The 20,435-nt window shown below is 37.9% G+C and overlaps 1 protein-coding gene across 1 annotated transcript in view; it reads right to left on the minus strand.

Moving 5' to 3' along the window:
* ABCB5 (ATP binding cassette subfamily B member 5) overlaps positions 1 to 20,435 on the minus strand; it is a gene marked incomplete at both ends in the record, with an annotated part of 99,041 nt that overhangs the window by 50,965 nt on the left and 27,641 nt on the right. The window contains 1 exon segment of the mRNA XM_079711818.1: positions 13,297 to 13,467. Within this exon segment, the coding sequence (XP_079567944.1) occupies positions 13,297 to 13,467 (171 nt within the window).

Below are 20,435 nucleotides of genomic sequence, written 5' to 3' on the forward strand. Positions count from 1 at the left end.
CTAATGAGTTTTTTTCCTTTCATTACTTTAAAGATATTGCTCTATTGTCTTATGGTTTGCATTGTTTCTAATGAGAACTCTGTGATATTTCTTGTTTTTTCCTTTATACAAATTGTGATGATTTTCTCTGGATGCTTTATAATTTTTCTCCTTATCACTGTTTTTAAGCAATTTGACTATGGTGTGCCTTGGCATAGTGTTCCTTGTGTTTCTTGCGCTTGGAATCTATCGAGCTTCTTATATCTGTGGGTTTTCAGTTTTCATCAAATTTTGAAAATTTTTTTCATTATTTGTTCAAATGATTTTTGGTTCCCTCTCTCCTTTGGGAACATATAAAATATACTTATAATAGTTGTTTAATGTTCCTACTATTTCTATCAAGTGTGTCATTTCTGGGTCTATTTCTATTGATTGATTTTTTTTCTTCATTTTGGGTACTATTTTCCTGCTGTTTTTCTTGCCTGGAGATTTTTGATTAGATGCCAGACATTGTAAATTTTACTCATTGGTTATTTTTGAATTCTTATATATATTATTGAACCTTGTTCTGGAACACATTTAAATTACTTGGAAACAGTTTGATACTTTGAAATTTGCTGTTGGGCTTTGTTTTCTGGGCTCAGAGCTGAGTTTAGTCTGGGAATAATTTTCCCACTCTGAGTTAATACTTTTCTTAAGATTCAACTCAATTCCCCATAAATTTAGAGATTCCTCACTTTGGTTGGTTTAATAAGAACTATTCCTGGCCCTTTGTGAGCTCCCAGAATTGTTCCTTCTTATACTTTCCTTTGCCTTTGTCAGTTTTCTCAGTAAATGCACTAATTAGTACTCAGATGAAGAGCCAAGGGAGAACCTCTGCATATTTCTGGAACTCTCTCTCTCTCTCTCTCTGAGGTGCTCTCTTCCCTCTACTTCTTTGCTCTGAAGACTGCCTACTTTGGTCTCTTGGGCTCTGCCTAGGTTCCCATTCCAGCTCTGAGGCTTATAACTTGACAGTAACCTGGGTCAATGATAAGATTCATTTCATTTGTTTCCCTTTCCTCAGGGATCACTGTCTTGTTATGCCTGATGTCCAATGTTAGAAAACTGTTTCACATACTTTTTTCTAGTTTATTAGGTGTGTCAAGCAGGAAGGTAAATCTCGTCCCTGTTAACCTATCTTGGCTGGAAGTAGAAATCTCTAATTTCATCTGGTTTCCACAGCAATTGACATAAATGATCTATTCCTCTTTTTGTAGTACTTTTCTTAGTTGGCTTCTATGATGTCACACAATCTTAGCTTTCCTTTTATTTTCCAGCCATTCTTTATGTGTCCTGTTCTGGCTACTGCTTTTCTACCTGAATTTAAATTTTGTAGTATCCCGGGTCTCAATCTCCTGTCCTAGTTGCTCCTCCATCTATTCTTTATTTCTCCTTAGACTTCTTTAGTCAGGCATATCAGTCCATTTTTTTCACCACTATCATCTCTTCTCTGCTCTGCTCTCCCTGATCCCACACAGCAGCCACATCAAGCAAATCAGTTCATGCACTCTTCTGAACAAGACCCTCTCATGCAACAGTTTTTTTTTTTAAGTAGATTAAAAATTTTTTTTTTATTTAAGTATAGTTGATTTACAATGTTGTGTTAGTTTCAGGTGTACAGCAAAGTGAATCAGTTCTACATATACATATATCTACTCTTTTTTAGATTCTTTTCCCGTATGGGTCATTACAGTTCTTAATCTGTTTGTGTCATGGACCCCTTCAGAAAACTGATGAAGTCTATGGAATCCTTCGTAGAAGAATTTATAACAATGTACCAAATAACACATCTCAAAGAAAGCCAATTATATTGAGATATAATATTCAAAATGTTTAACAAAAAATTTGAAGCTCTGATATAGTTATGTGCTTCATTATTTGGCACATTAAATAACAAGATCTAATAGTGATGAATATAAAGATATTCTGGGGAATTCTCTGGTGGATTAGGGATCTGCGCTTCCACTTCAGGGAGGATGGGTTAGATCCTTGGTTGGGGAACTTAGATCTCACATACTGCATGGCATGGCCAAAAAAAAAAAAAGATATTCTAAGATATCTGTAATTACTATAATGTGATATAAATATTTCTGTGACTTTCATTGGTGACATCACAGGCCCTGGTAATACTAATGTACTCTGTTGTTTATATTCATAATTAAAGTAAATTAAATTTCTATCAAGTATAGGTAGAAAAACTAGTTGTGATTTTTTTTTGCCCATTCAGGTTAATTCCTGTGAGTCATGAACCACTGGTTAAAAACCCCCAATGACTTTCTGTTAGAGTAAGAATAGAATCCAAAATTGTTTTTATGTCCTACAAGGTGCTACATGATCTGGTCCCTGAGTATCTCATACACTTCTCTGCCCAGCTCTCTCCTCCTTAGTCACTGTGGCTCCCAATTCCAGGCCCTTATGTTTGCTGATTCCCCTGTTCAAAATAATACCAGCTCTGTCCTGGTTACTGATTTTTTGCTTCTCAAGTCCAAATTCATCCTTTTTTCTGATAAACTTTTCTCTTTTACCAGTTGGTAAGATGTCAAGCTCTGTCAGTAGAGGCTGCTGGAAAGACATTGTAGGAGGGGATTATTCTTCCTGCTCTTACTGGTAGCTTACTGGGAAAGCTCCTGCAGGATGAACTTTTTTCTCTGCTGTTTTGCCTGCACAGTTTTTTCAGAGTTGGGTGCCTGTAGAGTGCAATTTTCTTCTGTGTTTAGGTATCAAGAGCTTTCTCCAGCTCTTGGCTTACCCATTAGAAGCGTAGCCATGGGGCCCAGACAGCACAGGCTTATGTTTCAGCCGGGTCGCTGATGTCTGCACCTCTTATACACAGAACTGCACTTGACTCCTGCAGAAGGCAACCTCTCCAGCCCCTGGTTTCAGCAGTGCCCAGTAGCTTCTCCTGGCACCTAGTGGGTTCTGAAGCTCAGAACCTCCCTGTGGAAGTTCTCTCTTGGCACCCTGGAGGACAGATTTCAAGCAAGCTCCACCAGGGAGGTACCTGGGCATCTTCTCTGCTATCCAGTGAGCCAAAGCTGTGCCCTTTGCAGTAAGGCCTGTATCTCCTCTTCAGTTTCGGGTAATAATGAGTGCTCTTCCTTGGGTCTCTTTTTACCCCAGGGGTGGTGGTTGGTACTTTTTATTGCGACCTCTGCATTCTTTAGAGTTGTCTTAATTTCCACTAGCCAATTCCTATTACTCCAATTCCCTAATGATTCATTACACTAAACTTTCTCTGTTCAAATCATCGTGTGGTTTCTGTCTCCTGACTCAACCCAGACTAATATAACCTCCCGTTAACTATTCTAAAATCCTGCTTCACATTTTTCATTACGTTATTCTTTTCTTTTTTTTTTTTTTTGTGATACGCAGGCCTCTCACTGTTGTGGCCTCTCCCGTTGTGGAGCACAGGCTCCGGACACACAGGCTCAGCAGCCATGGCTCACAGGCCTAGCCACTCCACGGCATGTGGGATCTTCCCGGACCGGGGCTGAACCTGTGTCCCCTGCATCAGCAGGCGGACTCTCAACCACTGCACCACCAAGGAAGCCCAATTCGCAATTTTTGACACCCAATAAAAAATGGCCAGGCATGCAAAAAAGCTAGAAAATACAGCTAATAACAAGGAGAAAAATCAATTAATGGAGACTGCTCCAGAACTAACACAGATGTAAAATTTAGCAGACAAGGACATTAAAGAAATAAATAGCACTGGAAATGGTAAAGACATGGGAAATTATATAATTTTTTCCTTATTTAAATCTCTTTAAAAATAATTGATGATTTAAGCAAAAAAAAAAAAAAAAGAAAACAACAACAGTGAAAACAATGTAGCATTGGGCTTATAATACATGTATAAGTTTATAACACATGTATATTACTATTAGATAATTATAATAATAATAGCTTGAAGGCCAGAAACGGAAGAATGGAAGTATACTAATGTAAGTTTTTTTTACTATATGAGAGGTGATGTAATATCATTTGAAGGTAGATGGTGATAAGTTAAAGGTATATACTATAAACCCTAAACCCATCACTGAAATAACAAAGAGTTATAGCTAATAAACTTACAAAAGAGATGAAAAGGAATCATAAAAAGTACTCAGGTAATCCAAGTGAAGAGAGAACATGAGGAAAACAGGAGCAACAGCAGAAAAATAGCAAAGATGATCTATTTAAATTAATTCATATCAATAATCACATTAAATGTAAATGGTCTAAATACTCCAATTAAGTCAAGGATTGTCAGACTGAATACAAAGCCAAGAACCAACTGTATGCCACCTACAAGAAACACATTTTTTAAATAAAGACACAAATAGGTCTACATTAAAAGGATGGAAAAAGACATACCATGATAACTCTAAGTAAAAGAGAGCTGGGGTGGGCTATATGAGTATCAGAAAAAGAAGACTGAGGAGCAAAGGACATAACCAGAGTAGAGAAGTTTACTTCATAATGATAGAGGGATCAATTCATCAAGAGGACCTGACAATCCTGAATGTTTATGCCCATCATAACAGAGATCCAAAATACATGACACCAAAATGGATACAACTGCAAGGACAAATCCAATCTACAATAATAGTTGGAGAATTCAATATCCCTCTCTCAATAATTTATAGAACAAGTACACAGAGAATCTATAAGGATAAGGAAGACTTGAATAACACTATTAACCGACTTCACATAATTGATATTCGTAGAACACTTCACCCAACAACAGCAAATGCACATTATTTCCAAGGCTACATAGAATATTTACCAAGATAGACCATATTCTGTGTCATAAAGCAAGTCTTAATAAATTTTTAAAAATTCAAGTCATACAAAGTATGTTCTCTGACCACAAAATCGTTAAATTAGAATTCAATATAGAAACATCTCTGGAAAATCCCAAAATGCTTGGAAACCAAATAACACTTCTCAAGTAAATGACCTCAGATTCAACCTAAGAAAACAAAGAGGGAAGAGCAAGTTAAACTTAAAGTAAGCAGAAGAAAGGAAATAATAAAGATCCAAGCAGAAATCAGTTATATATAAAGAAGGAAAATAAGCCATAGAGACATCAGTATAACAGAGAATCCAAAGATAGACCCATACATATGTGGACAAACTGATTTTCTACAAATGTATAAAGGCAGTTCCATGCAGAAAAACAGTCTTTTCAACAAATATTTCTGGAACAACTGCAATGTGCAAACAAAATAAAACAACAACGAAACAAACTTCTCACCATACAAAACACCATGAACAGAAATTAACTCAAAATTTATCATAAACCTAAATGTAAAACTAAAACTATAATACTTCTAGAAGAAAACGTAGGGGAAAATATTTGTGACCTTGGATTTGGCAAAGATTTCTCAAGTAGAACAATAAAAGCTTGATTTATAAAAGAAAAAATGATAAATTGAACTTCTTCAAAATCAAAGACTTCTGTTCTTTGGAAGATCCTCGTAAGAGGATGGAAAGACAAGTCCCAGATGAGAAGAAATATTTTCCAATCAGTTATCTGATAAAATCCTTATATCCAGAATGTAAAGATTATATAAAGAACTCTCAAAACTCAAAGACAAGAAAACAAATGACCAATCAAAAAATGGTATGAGCATAACATGTGAACAGACACTTTAACAGAGAAGACATATGGATGGTCAATAAGCACATAAAAATGCTCAACATCATTAGTCATCGGGATAACTCAGATTAAAAGAAAAATAAGACACCACTACACATTTCTAAAATCAAAATTCCTGGATATATCAAGTATTGACAAGTATGTGGAGTAGCTGGAATTCTCATATATTATAGGAACGTAAAAGGAAAATAGTTTTGCACTTAATTAAAAAGTTAAACATACTCCTATCATAAGATTCACCCATTCAAATCCTAGGTATTTACCCAAGAGAAATAAAAGCTCATGTCCACAGAAAGACTTACACGTGAATGTTCAGAGCAGCCTTACGTATAATATTTAAAACCTGCAAACAAACCAAATAACTCAAGTGGGCATCAATACCAATAGCTCAAACTGTGGTATATCCATATAATGGAATACCATTCACCAACAAAAAAGGAAGGAACTACTAATACATTCCACAACATGCACGAGTCTCAAAACAATTATGCTTAGTGAAAGAAGCCAGACAGAACAGGATACATACCGTCCGATTCCATTTACATAAAGCTCTAGAAAATACACACTAGTCTATAGTGGCAGTAAACAAATCAGTGGCTGTTAAGAGTCAGGGAAGAGACATTGGGAAGGTTGGGATGCAGTGATTACAAAAAGCATGTAAAAATTTTTAGGAGTGATTGGTTGACAAGCTTGACTGTGGTGATGGCTTCACAGGTATACATATATGCCCAAACGTTTCCAATTGTATACTTTAGTATGTGCAGTTTATTGTAAGTCAATGAAACCTCAGAAAAACTGTTAAGAAAAAGAAAGTCAAACAAAAGAAACATCGGTATACAGCAACCCAGCTGGCCATTCTTGAAGTTCTGCAAGAATCCCCAATGAGACTGAGACATTTTAATGAATGTTATGTAAATATAATGAAAATGTGGATTGAGGAGCAACTAACTGCATTGTAGGTACAAAGATTGCTTTTTCTTAACTTCAGTAAGATCTGATAATGGACATGTGTGAGTTTCTATAGATGATATTTATGTGTAACATACTCTGCCATAGAAGAGAGGTCTAAGTACTGCAATGCTTAGTGCTTCCTTTATTTTTCATATTGCCAAATACATAGACATTTTATTAAGCTGATGAGTGGATAATACTTGGGGAATGAGTCTTTATTCTTTGCTTTTTGCTTTCCTCAGTCTCTTATTTACTTTTATGTGGTAATTCTAAGCCTTGCTTATATAGAAACATTCTTATGAACGTTATGAAAAATTAGTAAAAAATGTAATTAGCTTTTTCATTTTAGTTTTTTTAAATAAAATTTTTATTTTAGAATAATTTTAGACTTATAAAAAAATTGCAAAGGTAGTACAATATCCATGTACCCTGCACATAGTATACTCCAGGGTCAACATCTGAGATTTCTATAGTGCTTTTGTCACAACTAACAAAATAGTATAAAACTAATTATTAACTAGACTCCAAACTTTATTCAGATATCCTTAATTTTTATCTATTATCCTTTTTCTGTTCTAGGATCCTCTCCAGAATATCACATTGCATTTAGTCATCATGTCTCCTTAGGCTCCTCTTGGCTGGGACAATTTTTTAGATAGTTCTTATTTTTGAGGTACTTGACAGATTTGAGGAATACCTGTCACATACTTGATAGAAGGTCCCTCAGTTTGGGTTTGTCTGATGTGCCTAGTTTTTAGGGGTAAGACATTCAGCCTATACTGATTCCCCTTCTCTCATTCAAACTTGAAGTTTGAATTGTATTTTGGGTCTTGCAGACCCTAGGACTTAATTACAGTGCCTTAAAAGAGAATGTTAAGAACACTGTTGTTGAGTGGGAATGCATTAGAAGAACTATCACTGCAAAAGTGAAAACACCCAGACACCCAGGTTCCTGGCCCATATCTCTCCCATTGATTCAATTACATTTCCTTGAGGTTTCAAATATTATTTCCTAAAAGCAAACAGAGCTCAAACCTTATTGATGAAGCTATGTTACCAATTAGCTCAATGGTTTTCACAGTACTAGCAAACATTTCTTAAAACAAATTAAGGTATATGAAGTTTAGTTTAAAAATATAAAAGGGCACATAACCATTAAAACTATTTTTTATTGACATATATCTGACTTACAATATTATATTAGTTTCAGTTGTACAACATAGTGATTCAATATTTTTATAGATTATACTCCATATAAAGTTATTATAAAATATTGGCTGCATTTGCTGTGCTGTCATTCTAATCATTTTTTTTTTTTTTTTTTTTTTTTTTGCGGTACGCAGGCCTCTCGCTGTTGTGGCCTCTCCCGCTGTGGAGCACAGCCTCCGGACGCGCAGGCTCAGCGGCCATGGCTCACGGGCCCAGCCGCTCCGCGGCACGTGGGATCTTCCCAGACCGGGGCACGAACCCGTGTCCCCTGCATTGGCAGGCGGACTCTCAACCACTGCACCACCAGGGAAGCCCCATTCTAATCATTTTTAAGGGTAGGGTCCTCCTGGATCTGAGAGGTCAATTCCTTCTGTGTCACTGTCCTTTTATGCTCAGGCTTAGATCATTCTTTTTTTGTGTGGTAAAATAACATAACATAAAATTTTAAAGCAATTTTAACATTTTTAAGTGTACTTTAGTGGTTTCAAGTATATTCACATTGTTGTGTAACCATCACCACTCTCCATCTCCAGAACTTTTTCTTCATCCTATACTGAAACTCTGTACCCTTTAAACCATAACTCCTGATTCTCCCTTCCCTTAGCCCCTGGTAACCTCTATTCTACTTTCTGTCTATGAATCTTACTATTCTAGGTATCTCATATAAGTGAAATCATACAATATTTGTCTTTTTGTGTCTGTCTTATTTCAGTTAGCATATGTCTTCTAGGGTCATCCATGTTGTAGCATGCGTCAGAACTTCCTTCTGTTTTAAGACTGAGTACTTTTCCATTGTATGTACATACCACATTTTGTTCATCCATTCATCTGTCAATGGACATTTGCCTTGTTTCTACCTTTCAGCTATTGTGAATGATGCTACTGTGAACATTGGTATACACATATCTGTTTGAGTCTCTCCTTTCAATTTTTTTGGTTACATGTCCAGAAGTGGAGTTGCTGGATCATATAAGTAAGTCTATAAGAGGCTAATTTAAGAGCGATCTGGTTTCAAATTTAGCTTCAAACCCTAGCAGGTGTATAATCTTGAGGCAATATACCATGGTGGTTATATGAATGAGCTAGAGGGCTGACTGTCTGGGTCCAGGTTCTGACTTCATTGCTTCCTAGCTACTACTCAATCTCCGTGCTTCAGTTTGCACATCTGTAAAATAGGAGAATAAATGTACGAATCGCATTGGGTTCTTGTAAGGATTAGTTATTATTGTCCATTTGTTCCTTTATTACACCTAAAATAATGACTTATGAATGGCTTCAGGGGGTCTGTGAACCCCTCAATATTATATATAAATCTTTCTGTACCAGTGCACTTTTAAATTTTTCAGAAGAGTTACAGTGGTTTATTTTTCCCTTTCTTAGTCAGATTCTCAATGGGACCCTGATCTATCAAAGGGGGAGAAGCACTATCCTAAAAGAAGTTAGTGGCCTATAATTTAACACCAAGCCTTGTAAATGTGAGCTTGATTAAGCAAGCTTGTAAAATGTCCCATGATGCTTTTGGGATGAGGTATTCTCTGTGTTGCCTTTGTTCTCCTGGCTGAATTTCAGCCAAGGAAATCCCCTTGCAGCAATCCCCTTTCTGTTCCCAGCTATTATAGTATTGCTACAAATGGTTAAAAAAAAAAAAGAAAAGAAAAAGAAAAAATCTAAAAAATTCCCAATTCTATATATAAAGAGAAGGTAAGATATCTGACAGACACACCAAAACATGTGTGAGTGTGTGTGTGTGTATGTGTAATAATTAACCTAACTTCAGTTTTGGATGACCACTTCTTGGGCTTAATATAATAAGGTAACCCGCAGCTTAATGTAATATACCAATTTACTTATTAATTCTCCAAGTAGTATAAACATAATGTAAGGCGCCTCAGAGGAAGACAAACAATGCATCACATGAGAAAGAGAAGTGATGATAAAGAAAAGCCTATGAGGGCTGCAACAAAGCAGCTCAGTCTCTTCAAAGAATAAAGCTGTGATGGAAACCCATTTTCATAATTAGCAAAGGGTCTTTTTTTTTTTTTTTTTGTAGTACGCGGGCCTCTCACTGTTGTGGCCTCTCCCGTTGCGGAGCACAGGCTCCGGACGCGCAGGCTCAGCGGCCATGGCTCACGGGCCCAGCCGCTCCGCGGCATGTGGGATCCTCCCCAACTGGGGCACGAACCCGTGTCCCCTGCATCGGCAGGCGGACTGTCAACCACTGCGCCACCAGGGAAGCCCGCAAAGGGTCTTTTTAAAGGTACTCCATTAATGTGGTGTAGCTGAAGCTCCCTTAATAATAATTATTCCTTAGATTTGCATACTACTTTTAACATTTCAAAGAGCTTTTACAGGCTTTATCCTAAAATCAGTGTGGGCTTCCTCCGCTTCCCCAGGAGCCTGCAGGTGTTCACTGCCATGACTCCTCATGGTAGGATAACCTGGCAGCCTGCTGCATTGGCATGCTGGGTCTAAACAAGTAGCAGAGTGGAACTCCATAGCTTGCAGTATAGATCTTTATCCACTAATCCTAAGTCCTCCTTTTTTTTTTTTTTTTTTTTTTTGCGATACGCGGGCCTCTCACCGTTGTGGCCTCTCCCGTTGCGGAGCACAGGCTCCGGACGCGCAGGCTGAGCGGCCATGGCTCACGGGCCCAGCTGCTCCGCGGCATGTGGGATCTTCCCGGACCGGGGCACGAACCCGCGTTCCCTGCATCGGCAGGCGAACTCTCAACCACTGCACCACCAGGGAAGCCCCTAAGTCCTCCTCTTGAACAAGATTAGTGAAGCAAAACTAGATTGCAGCAAGCCTAAACTAAGAAGTCCAGAAAAGAGCACTTCAGGCCTTGGAACTATTCTGTATCACACTCATCCAGATACTATTCACCAAATATTTATTGGCTGTCTAATAGTGGCCAGGCATTGTTCTAACGCTGGGTATGCTGCAGTTAACCAATTAATGCCTTTGACAACAAAGAGTAGATATTCCAGTGGAGGAAGGGAGATAACAAAATAAACAAATACATATATAGTATGTTAGCTGATGAAAAGTGTTATGGTATGTTTAAGGGGCAGCCAATGTGGGGTAGAGTGGTAGGGTGTCAGGTTCCAGGAGGAGCTTGGTGCTCAACTCCATAGAACCTTGTAGCTACTGTAAGGAATTTGGTTTTTACTTAGAGTAAGAAGTGAGATAAAGAGCCATTGAAGGATTTGAAGCAGAAGCACGACATGATCAAATTTACATTTTAATAACGTCGTCCGGCTGCGGTGTTGAGAACAGATTGAAGTGGGCATGAGAGACAGCTATTGCAATAATCCAAGTGAGAACAAGAGTGATATTTCCCTCATGCCCCTTTTCAATCAAAACCCACCCCCTGCCCCAGTAAACTATTGATCTGATTTTTTTTTATCACTATAGATTAGTTCTACTGGTTCTAGAGTTTCATATAAAAGGAAGACAATGAGGTAATGGAGAGGAGGGGCTGGGAGGATAACTGAAGGCTGACTGTGGAGGGAGGTGGATGCAGCATTCACCAGTAAGAAATAATACATTTTATTGTTCCCTCTTTGTTGGTTAGTGGTTTACATGGTATTTTGAGCTATAAAAAAATCTGTTAACTGCTGTGGGTTAGGCCATGTCATGCCACAGAGTCTGAGAGTTCTTAGACAGATGAGCAGAAACAAGACCTGTTGAATGCCCTACCCTCCTTAGGTGGGGACCTCTTTAAAGACTTGGTTCTGCAGCCACCATCTGTGTAGTGGGTGTACAGGACTCTCATGGCACTAGAGTGTTCATTTACTTGCCTGTATTTTAACTCTCCTCTTCACCACAAGTCAATTATACACTGAAGCATATGTATTTCATGAGTTTACTACACTACTTGTCACCTCATTTGCTACCATTTACCCTCACTCCATAAAAGATCAGCAAAGTCTATTTAAAGCAGTTTCACACCCATACATCTCTACAATGTTGATTTAATTACCCCCTTTAAAAACTGGAAAACAATAACATAATTGAATTTTAAAAATATATACTTGGAATAATAGTTTACAAACATTTTGTAATCTTCTTTTTTCACGTATGATATAGATTTCATTTCAACCAGTAGGAAAAAAATATTTTTAGTTTATCATGTCACTAAGCAACTGTTTATTTTAAAAGTCTGAACAAGTTTTGATTGCCTGAAGTGATTAACATATTGGATGAAAAGACAATGGGTACAACATTTAACCTCTAAACAACTTCACAGCCTATTACAGTATTTTTTAAAAATCTTATATATGTATATCAATTATATCTCAATAAAACTAGAAAAACTGTAATTTGAGATGGTTAAGTGTAATCATTTTTCAGTACATTCAAGCCCTAAGTAACTAAACATCACCGTTAATAAACACAGTTTGAGTGTATTCTATAAATAGAGCCCTGTCCTAGTTACTAAGTATAAAAAAATGAATAAAGTATGAGACATGCTTTTGAGGGAATCATCGTTTCTTCTTCACCAAAATGAACCAAATTGGCAAAGTGTCCACAATGAACATGGATTTTCATATCACTTGCTTATTTTATGAAAATAAGAAATATCATGAGCAACATGTAGCATTCTCATCATTTGAGATGGAAACAACAGTAAAAACTTATAAAATCTGATCTGCAAGTTGGTAATAGTAACTAATAGATTTTTCAATAAGCAGTGGGCACTCTGGCTGCCAGAATCCATTTCTGGTCACACAAAATCAGTGTTTAAAAAGAAAAGCCTGTAATTTTCTTAGAGAGAAAAACACAACCCATTTTCAGACAAGCACAAAGTAAAAAGTTCCATTAAGCCTTCTGAAGACTTTGAAGGTTATGGTTTGAAAGAGTGTTCGGCCACGGAAAAAAGTATTCTGTGGCTTTTCATATCACCACCACTAACTACCCTCCCTGATGCAGTGCAATATGGTAAAGGGCCGACTCTGCATTGTGGCCATGAAGCATGTGCAACAGCTTGCAATGAGCAGGAAGTCAGTGTGAGGGCCCCAGGGCTGTTGAAGGAGGATGGTTCAAGGTCAAGGCAAACCACACTGTATGCTTCTCCACTTGAAGTGAAATTAAGTTAAAATGAGTACTCTGGGGTTGCCCAAAGAGGAAAAAATGGCCAGAGAAGAAAATCCCACGGGTGTATATGGAAGAGACAAAGGGTGGATGCGATTATAGTTGTGATAGTGGTAGGGGTGTGGAATTACTGGGGACGTGGAAAGTGCAGAACTGTTGGAGTGGAGGTATATATGGGATGCTTGCTTGGATATGAGCCTCATATATATTTTTAACACTAAGTATAGCATCTTGTTCTCTCCTCCAAATCACTGCATCCGTACCTTAAGGAGGGCTGTGAAATTAATAAATAATCTGCTACGGAGCCATACTTTCTTGTATTTAAAAATAATGCTGAACCAGGAATATGAAAATAATAAATGAATCTTCTCACTTACCTTCTCCAGTGCGGCTTGAACCACTGATTTGCTTTCTGTATCTAGGGCAGAAGTAGCCTCATCTAAGATCAGAATCTTCGGGTTTCGAACTAAAGCTCGAGCCATTGCGATTCTCTGTTTCTGTCCTCCACTCATTTGAGCTCCTTTTTCCCCTACCAAGGTATTAAATTTCTAATGGAAAATAGGAAAGAAAACAGGAACAGAAGGCAGCATGGTTAGATGATTAGAACAGAAAATGGCAATCACAGTTGTGTTTTAATGCCAGCTTAATCTCTACTTCAGCCTGGCTGGTATTGACTTATGATTTGTTCTTCGTAAAAACAAACAACTATTTTAAAAGAGTGTAGTGAAGAGAAGCCCTAAGAAAAATTTGGCTAGGACTAAAAGACATGAGAACATAGGATAATCAAGGATTTTAAGGAAGATTAATAATAATCTGAACCGATTTTCAAAGTTTTAAAGACATTTTTAGAATGCACTGGTATCTTTAAAAGAAACACTATCTGGACTCTGTTGAATTGACCTAATTGTTTTTCTTTCACCAATACTGTACTGCCTTGATTACTGTAGCTTTATAATAAGTCTGGGAAAGTTGGATAGTGTAGTCTTTTAACTTTGTTCTTCTTCAACACCATGTTGGCTATTCTTGGTCTTTTGCCTTTCCACATAAACTTGAGAATCAGTTTGTTGATATCCACAAAATAACTTGCTGGGATTTCTATTGAGATTGCATAGAATCTATAGATCAAGTTGGAAGAACTGACGTTTTGACAATATTGAGCCTTCCTTTCCATGAATATGGACTATCTCTCCATTTATTTAATTCTTTGATTTTATTTGTCAGAGTTTTGTAGTTTTCTTTATATAAATCATGTATGTATCTTGTTAGATTTATACCTAACTATTTCATTTCTTGGAGTCCTAATATAAATGGTATTGTGTTTTTAATGTCCAATTCTACTTGTTCATTGTTGGTATATAGAAAAGTGACTTTTGTATATTAATCTTGTATACTGCAGCCTTGATATAATTTCATTGTGTACTTTTTTGGTCTGTTTTCTTTTATCTAGCATAATATTTTTGAGATTCATCCATGTTGTGTGTATCAGTAATTCACTCCTATTTATTCACAATGTGCATCTATCTTGGGTTGCCAGATTTAGCAAAAACAAAAACACACCAAGAACCATGGAGCTCAGTTAATTTTGATTTTCAGGTAAACAATGGAATATTTTTTTAGTATATTTCATACAATACTTGGGATATACTTATACTAAAAATTATTGTTTATCTGAGATTCAAATTTTACTGAAAATTCTGTATTTCATCTGGCAACAATACATAAATCGCAATTTGTTTATACAGTCAGCTGCTGATGAACATTTGGGTTATTTCCACTTTTTGAATATTATGAATAAAGCTGTTATGAACATTCATGTACATGACATTCTTGTAGTCATATTTTCATTTCTTTTGGAAAAATATGTAGGAATAGAATGCTGAGTCATAAGTGTTATGTTTAACATTATAGTAAACTGTCAAATTTCTTTCTAAAACGATTGTACCAATTTCACTTTATTCAGAATGAAAGAGAGATCCAATTGCTTTATATCCTAACCAGAAGTTATCATTGTTATTCCTTTTAATTCTGGCCATTCTATTGAATGTGAAATTATCTCATTGTGGTTTTACTTAGGATTTCCCTGGTGACTAATAATGTTGAATATTTTTCATGTATATTTTCTCATTTGATTATTTTTTGGTGAAATGTCTGTTCAAGCTTTTTTCCAGTTTTTATTTTATTTTAGTTTTTGGTCTAATTACCATTTTGCAAAGTTCTTTATATATTCTGGGTGCATATCCTTTGTCAGGTCTGTGTATTGAATATTTTCTTTCACTCTGTGTCTTGCCTTTTTATTTTCTAAATGGTGTCTTTTAAAAGGTTTTAATTTCAATAAAGCCCAGTTTATCATTTTTTTAAATAGTAAGTGCTTTTCCAAGAAATTTTTGCCTAGCCTAAGGTCACAAAGATTTTCTCCTAAGTTTTTATTTCTGAAGTTTTATGGCTTAAGTTTTTACATTTGGTCTAAGATTCATGGCAAATTATACGTGTATATAGTATGAGGTAAGGGCCACATTTCTTTTTTTTTTCTTTTTCCCATATGGATATCCAATTTTTCCAACACCATTTGTTGAAAAGACTTTCCTTTCTCCCACTGATTTACATTGACCTTGTCAAAAATCAATTGACTAGGTATGTGTGAGTCTATTTCTAGACTCTCTATTGTGTTCCGCTGACCTACAAGTCCATTGTTATGTCATTACCACTGTCTTAATTGCTTTCTTAAATTTAGCTATTGTAGGTCTTCCAGCTTTGTTGTTCTTTTTATCAAAATTGTTTTGACTATTCTTGGTCCTTTAAATTTTCAGATAAACGTTGTAATCAGCATGTTGATTTCTGCACATGCAAGAAGACTGCTGGGATTTTGATTGAAATAGCATTAAATTTATAGATCGATTTGGGGAGAATCCATACCTTTAAAAATATTCAATCTCTAAATCAACGAATAAGGTACATCCTATTTATTTAGGTATTCTTTATTTTTTATTTTCTTAACATCTTTATTGGAGTATAATTGTTTTACAATGGTGTGTTAGTTTCTGCTTTATAACAAAGTGAATCAGTTATACATATACATATGTTCCCATATCTCTTCCCTCATGCATCTCCCTCCCTCCCACCCTCCTTATCCCACCCTTCTAGGTGGTCACAAAGTACCCAGCTGATCTCCCTGTGCTATGTGGCTGCTTCCCACTAGCTATCTATTTTACGTTTGGTAGTGTATATATGTCTATGCCACTCTCTCACTTTGTCACAGCTTACCCTTCCCCCTCCCCATATCCTCAAGTCCATTCTCTAGTAGGTCTGCACCTTTATTCCCATCTTGCCCCTAGGTTCTTCATGAGCATTTTTTTTGGGGGGGTTCCATATATATGTGTTAGCATACGGGTGTATGGTATTTGTTTTTCTCTTTCTGACTTACTTCACTCTGTAGGACAGACTCTAGGTCCATCCACCTCAACACAAATAACTCAATTTCGTTTCTTTTTATGGCTGAGTAATATTCCATTGTATATTATGTGCCACATCTTCTTTATCCATTCATCTGTCGATGGACACTTAGGTTGCTTCCACGTCCTGGCTATTGTAAATAGAGCTGCAAGGAACATTTTGGTACATGTCTCTTTTTGAATTATGGTTTTCTCAGGGTATATGCCCAGTAGTGGGATTGCTGGGTCATATGGTAGTTCTATTTTTAGTTTTTTAAGGAACCTCCATACTGTTCTCCATAGTGTCTCTACCAATTTACATTCCCACCAACAGTGAAAGAGGGTTCCCTTTTCTCCACACCGTCTGCAGCATTTAATGTTTGTAGATTTTTCTTCCTTCTCCCTTTTTTTCTTGGTGAGTCTGGCTAAGGGTTTATCAACTTTGTTTATCTTCTCAAAGAACCAGCTTTTAGTTTTATTGATCTTTGCTATTGTTTCCTTCATTTCTTTTTCATTTATTTCTGATCTGATCTTTATGATTTCTTTCCTTCTCCAAACTTTGGGGGTTTTTTGTTCTTTCTCTAATTGCTTTAGGTGTAAAGTTAGTTTGTTTATTTGAGATGTTTCTTGTTTCTTGAGGTAGGATTGTATTGCTATAAACTTCCCTCTTAGAACTGCTCTGCTGCATCCCATGGGTTTTGGGTCATCGTGTTTTCATTGTCATTTGTTTCTAGGTAGTTTTTGATTTCCTCTTTGATTTCTTCAGGGATCTCGTTTATTAAGTAGTGTATTGTTTAGCCTCCGTGTGTTTGTATTTTTTACAGATTTTTTCCTGTAATTGATATCTAGTCTCATAGCATTGTGGTCAGAAAAGATACTTGATATGCTTTCAATTTTCTTAATTTTACCAAGGCTTGATTTGTGACCCAAGTTATGATCTATCCTGGAGAATGCTCCATGAGCACTTGAGAAGAGAGTGTAATCTGTTGTTTTTGGATGGAATGTCCTATAAATATCAATTAAGTCCATCTTGTTTAATGTATCATTTAAAGCTTGTGTTTCCTTATTTATTTTCATTTTGGATGATCTGTCCATTGGTGAAAGTGGGGTTGTTCAAGTCCCTTACTATGATTGTGTTACTGTCCATTTCCCCTTTATGGCTGTTAACATTTGCCTTATGTATTGAGGGGCTCCTATGTTGGGTGCATAAATATTTACAATTGTTATATCTTCTTCTTGGATCAATCCCTTGATCATTATGTAGTGTTCTTCTTTGTCTCTTGTAATAGTCTTTATTTTAAAGTCTATTTTGTCTGGTATAAGAATTGCTACTCTAGCTTTCTTTTGATTTCCATTTGCATGGAATATCTTTTTTCCATCCCCTCATGTTCAGTCTGTATGTGTCCCTAGGTCTGAAGTGGGTCTCTTGTAGACAGCATATATACGGGTCTTGTTTTTGTATCCATTCAGCCAGTCTATGTCTTTTGGTGGGACAATTTAATCCATTTACATTTAAATTATCGATATGTATGTTGCTATGACCATTATCTTAATTGTTTGGGGTTTGTTACTGTACGTCTTTTCCTTCTCTTGTGTTTCCTGCCTAGAGAAGTTCCTTTAGCATTTGTTGTGAAGCTGGTTTGGTGGTGCTGAATTCTCTTAGCTTTTGCTTGTCTGTAAAGGTTTTAATTTCTCCGTTGAATCTGAATGAGATCCCTGCTGGCTAGAGTAATCTTGGTTGTAGGTTTTCCCTTTCATCACTTTAAATATGTCTTGCCAGTCCCTTCTGGCTTGCAGAGTTTCTGCTGAAAGAACAGCTGTTAACCTTATGGGGATTCTCTAGTATGTTATTTGTTGCTCTTCCCTTGCAGCTTTTAATATTTTTTCTTTGTATTTATTTTTTGAAAGTTTGATTAATATGTGTCTTGGTGTGTTTCCCCTTGGATTTATCCTGTATGGGACTCTCTGTGCTTCCTGGACTTGACTATTTCCTTTCCCATATTAGGGAAGTTTTCAACTATAATCTCTTCAAATATTTTCTCAGTCCCTTTCTTTTTCTCTTCTTCTTCTGGGTCCCCTATAATTTGAATGTTGGTGCATTTAATGTTGTCCCAGAGGTCTCTGAGACTGTCCTCAGTTCTTTTCATTCTTTTCTCTTTATTCTGCTCTGCAGTAGTTATTGCCACTATTTTATCTTCCAGGTCACTTATCTGTTCTTCTGCCTCAGTCATTCTGCTATTGATCCCTTCTAGAGAATTTTTAATTTCATTTATTGTCTTGTTCATCACTGTTTGTTTGCTCTTTAGTTCTTCTAGGTCCTTGTTAAACGTTTCTTGTATTTTCTCTATTCTCTTTCCAAGATTTTGGATCATCTTTACTATCATTATTCTGAATTTTTTTTCAGGTAGACTGCCTATTTCCTCTTCATTTGTTAGGTCTGGTGGGTTTTTGCCTTGCTCCTTCATCTGCGGTGGGTTTTTCTGTCTTCTCATTTTGCTTAACTTACTGTGTTTCGGGTCTCCTTTTCACAGGCTGCAGGTTCATAGTTCCCGTTGTTTTTGGTGTCTGTCCCCAGTGGCTAAGGTTGGTTCAGTGGGTTGTGTAGGCTTCCTGGTGGAGGGGACTAGTGCCTGTGTTCTGGTGGATGAGGCTGCATCTTGTCTTGCTGGTAGGCAGGTCCACGTCTGGTGGTGTGTTTTGGGTGTCTGTGGCCTTATTATGATTTTAGGCAGCCTCTCTGCTAATGGGTGGCGTTGTGTTCCTGTCTTGCTAGTTGTTTGGCATAGGGTGTCCTGCACTGTAGCTTGCTGGTCATTGGGTGAAGCTGGGTCTTGGCATTGAGATGGAGATCTCTGGGAGATTTTTGCCATTTGATATTACGTGGAGCTGGGAGGTCTCTTGTGGACCAGTGTCCTGACCTTGGTTCTTCCACCTCAGAGGCAGAGCCCTGATGCCTGGCTTGAGCACCAAGAGCCTTTCATCCACACAGCTCAGAATAAAAGGGAGAAAAAATAGAAAGAAAGAAGGAACGAAGATAAATTAAAATAAAGTAGAAAAAATAATTATTAAGAAAAAAAATTTTTAAGTAAAAAAAACCCCAAAGAACGAACAGACAGAACCCTAGGACCAATGGTCAAAGCAAAGCTGTACTGACAAAATCACACACAGAAGCATACACATACACACTTACAAAAGGAGAAAAAGGGGAAAAAATATATAACTTTGCTCCCAAAGTCCACCTCCTCAATTTGGGATGATTCGTCGTCTCTTCAGGTATTCCACAGATGCAGGGTACATCAAGTTGATTGTGGAGATTTAATCCGCTCTTCCTGAGGCTACTGGGAGAGATTTCCCTTTCTCTTCTTTTTTCGCACAGCTCCCGGGGTTCAGCTTTGGATTTGGCCCCGCCTCTGTGTGTAGGTCGCTGGAGGGCGTCTGTTCCCGTTCAGACAGGACGGGGTTAAAGGAGCAGCTGATTCAGGGGCTCTGGCTCACTCAGGCCGGCGGAGGGAGGAGCAAGGATTCGGGGCGAGCCTGCGGCGGCAGAGGCCGGCGTGACGTTGCACCAGCCTGAGGTGCGCCGTGCGTTCTCCCGGGGAAGTTGTCCCTGGATCCCGGGACCCTGGCAGTGGCGGGCTGCACAGGCTCCCGGGAGGGGAGGTGTGGATAGTGACCTGTGCTCGCACACAGGCTTCTTGGTGGCGGCAGCAGCAGCCTCAGCATCTGATGCCCGTCTCTGGGGTCCGCGCTGATAGCCGTGGCTTGCGCCTGTCTCTGGTGCTCCTTTAAACGGCGCTCTGAATCCCCTCCCCTCGCGCACCAGGAAACAAAGAGGCAAGAACAAGTTTCTTGCCTCTGCGGCAGCTCCAGACTCTTTCCCAGACTCCCTCCCGCTTGCTGTGGCGCACTAACCCCTTCAGGCTGTGTTCACGCCGCCAGTCCTCTCCCTGCGCTCTGACCGAAGCCCGAGCCCCAGCTCCCAGCCCCGCCCGCCCCGGCGGGTGAGCAGACAAGCCTCTCAGGTTGGTGAGTGCTGGTCGGCGCCGATCCTCTCTGCGGGAATCTCTCCGCTTTGCCCTCCACACCCC

The sequence above is a fragment of the Hyperoodon ampullatus genome, assembly GCF_949752795.1.
Source record: "Hyperoodon ampullatus genome assembly, chromosome: 9".
Lineage (NCBI taxonomy): Eukaryota > Metazoa > Chordata > Mammalia > Artiodactyla > Ziphiidae > Hyperoodon > Hyperoodon ampullatus.